The following is a 2,883-nucleotide window of genomic DNA, read 5'->3' as shown; positions in this document are numbered from 1 at the left end:
AACTGAGCGGTGTTCCTTGGACTATTTATGCATGGAGTAGAAATAGGTGGTGGTGGTGGTTGCTCCATGTTTGGTATGAATGGTGGTGGATTTGTGGTCGAAGAACTTTCTCCTTGCTCTTGGCGTTGTCTAGCTTGTTGCCTCCTACGTCTCGTTTTGCTATTGAGCCTCCTTGCGGTTCTCTCGATCTCGGGATCAAAAAGAAGTTCGTCCACAGGGATTTGCCCTCGCATAAAACGTAAGCTGCACACTAAACCAAACAAATTACAAGCACAAGTCAAAAATTCACAAGCTAAAACTTAAACAACCATTGCGATGCTCGCAATATCAATTTACAATCCCCGGCAACGGCGCCATTTTGTTGGTTGTAAATTTACGTGTCGGGTTTTTGTTATCGTATCCACAGGGATTGTAGGATATCACCGCCGTTCGATGGTTGTATTAATTCTAACTCAATGTAACAATAGGGTTTTGGTTGGTTGTCACGTTATCTTGCATAAAAAGGTAATAAATTGCGGTAAAAGTTTTGGTTTGAATAAATGAGAAATATTGCCAAAGTTAGGGTTCGATGATCACTTTGCATGTATTTGTTCGGTCAACAATCTTATAAACTCCTTTAGATGATAAATCACTTCACAAAGTCCTCCCAATATGTTTCTCTCGAACACACCTTGTGAGTTTTCCCATTTTGATCCATTGTTTCTCTCGAACACAATCTATCAAAATGACAACTTTTTGGTTCAACCTTATGGTGAACAAAATCATTCATTACTATCTCTAGCTAACAAACAAGATTGGATGAAAACCTAGGTCAAGAGTTGGTAAACATCTCTCGATCATAAACCAACACAAAGAGTTTTAAATAGAAACAAAGTTTTCATCATATATTCACCATTAAAGAGTTTACACATGAAGATCCTTACATTTACACACAAAGCTAGTAATCACCTACATCTAACCTTGACAAATGGATGACTTAGCTACTCATTTTCATGGTAGCTTGGTCGGCAAGTTTCGGAAGAAGGTTGATCAACATCCAAGTCAGATAATCGAGATTGGATGGGAATCCACCTTCTTTTTGTAGAAGATGGTTACAAGATGAAGAGAAATGAAATCTAGGGCATAAAAGATCCTAAGAACAATGCTGGAAAATATCTCAAAGAAAGTACAAAAGTGGAAAAATTAGGTAAAACTAAGGTATGGCTCTCAAAAGTGGCACTTGCTACTTATAGAGCTGTACTGGGCTGTCATGCTCGCTAGGCGAGCAGAATGGCTCGCCTAGCGAGGGTCAAATTGAGGCACAAGAGGCACCTGCGCCCAGAGATACAGTCTATCTCAGACTGTCATGTTCGCCTAGCGAACAAAACCTTCGCCTAGCGAAGGGCACGCTTCAACCCTCGCTCCAGCGAGGTTGAGAGGTTTGGCTACTGGAATCCTCGCTGGGAACTCGCTAGAGCCTCGCCTAGCGAGTGAGTGCTGGTTGCGCTTTTCATCAAAACTAAACGAACTCGCTACCACCTTCGCTAGCAGCTCGCCTAGCGAATTTATTGATATTTTACTGGAGCTTTTCGCTGGGCGCTCGCCTAGCGAGTGCTTCGCCACAGCCCTCGCCTAGCGAGCAGGCTGATGAATGCTTGTTTTCTTTGGTTCCTTTGCCAACTTTCTTGTGTCTTCATTTTCAATTATTTCATGCCTTCTTCCTGCACTATAACACACAAATCAAAGGTACCAAGATCGTTTATCAATGTAATGCATTTCATCTAAAACAAAGGTGGTTTTGACAATTTAGCAAGGAAATAGAGTGAAAGATGCCCACATATGATAACTCAAATAAGCACTTTTGGGCATCTAACAATCTCCCCCACTTGTTCTTCGACCCGGAATCACTTTCTGTTTCCCTTTCCCAACCGGAGTTTCATATGGCTTACCACGGCTGTGTTGACCCATTCCTCTCTTCTCAGACAAGATCTTATAGTGTGCATTGTTGTCCTCTTCAAAGATTCTACAACTATCAATCAGATCCGCAAAGACGCGAATCTTTTGATATCCCACAGCTTTCTTAATTTCTGGACGCAATCCATTTTCAAACTTGATGCACTTAGAGAATTCGGCATTGGCTCCATCATAGTGAGGATAGAACTTAGCCAATTCAGTGAACTTAGCAGCATACTCCGTGACTGACAAGTTCCCTTGCTTCAACTCGAGGAATTCAATCTCTTTCTTTCCTCGCACATCTTCTGGATAATACTTCCTCAAAAATTCTCTACGAAACACTTCCCAAGTAATCTCCTCGCCCGCAGTTTCCAACCTTAGACGAGTGTCCACCCACCAATCATCGGCTCCACCTGACAGCTTATGAATTCCATAACGGATCTTTTGCACAAGAGTGCAATCCATCACTCTGAAGATTCTTTCAATCTCCTTCAACCAAGCCAAGGCTCCTTCAGGATCATACCTACCCAGAAAAGTAGGCGGGTTCTCCCTCTGAAACGTCGCCAGACTACGAGACCCCACGTTCTCGTCAGCATTGGGTGGGTTCTGGAACGCCTGAGCCATTGCCTGCATAGCTGCAGCAAGAGCCTCATCATTCCTCCCAGCGTTTCTTTCGGCCATCTTACACTTTCTCTCACAACACAAACAAGGATTAGCAACAAATTAACAACACAAGGTCGTTAAACAACAAAAGACTCAACAACGCGGTCGGATGGACCGACCTGCTCTGATACCACTAATGTAACACCCCAATTCTACCCGTCGTAAATTCAATTAAAAATCAGAGTAAACAAATTTCACACAAAATTGAGGCATCACATATATCATTTCATCCACACTTAAACAAATTACACAACACGGCAAATGCGCAAGGATCCACTTAGTCCTTGT

General features: G+C 42.5%; 1 protein-coding gene across 1 annotated transcript; it reads right to left on the bottom strand.

Moving 5' to 3' along the window:
• Positions 1–1,848: 1,848 nt before the first annotated feature.
• On the bottom strand, positions 1,849–2,613 carry LOC127114613 (uncharacterized). The gene has a single exon (XM_051046649.1). It carries the CDS (start codon positions 2,611–2,613, stop codon positions 1,849–1,851), a length of 765 nt encoding a protein of 254 aa, XP_050902606.1.
• Between the last annotated feature and the right edge of the window lie 270 nt (positions 2,614–2,883).

Source organism: Lathyrus oleraceus, unplaced genomic scaffold (genome assembly GCF_024323335.1).
Source record: "Lathyrus oleraceus cultivar Zhongwan6 unplaced genomic scaffold, CAAS_Psat_ZW6_1.0 chrUn0647, whole genome shotgun sequence".
In the NCBI taxonomy this organism is placed as follows: Eukaryota; Viridiplantae; Streptophyta; class Magnoliopsida; order Fabales; family Fabaceae; genus Lathyrus; species Lathyrus oleraceus.
Note: the sequence above shows the minus strand (reverse complement) of the source record. Positions and strands in the feature narration are given on the sequence as shown.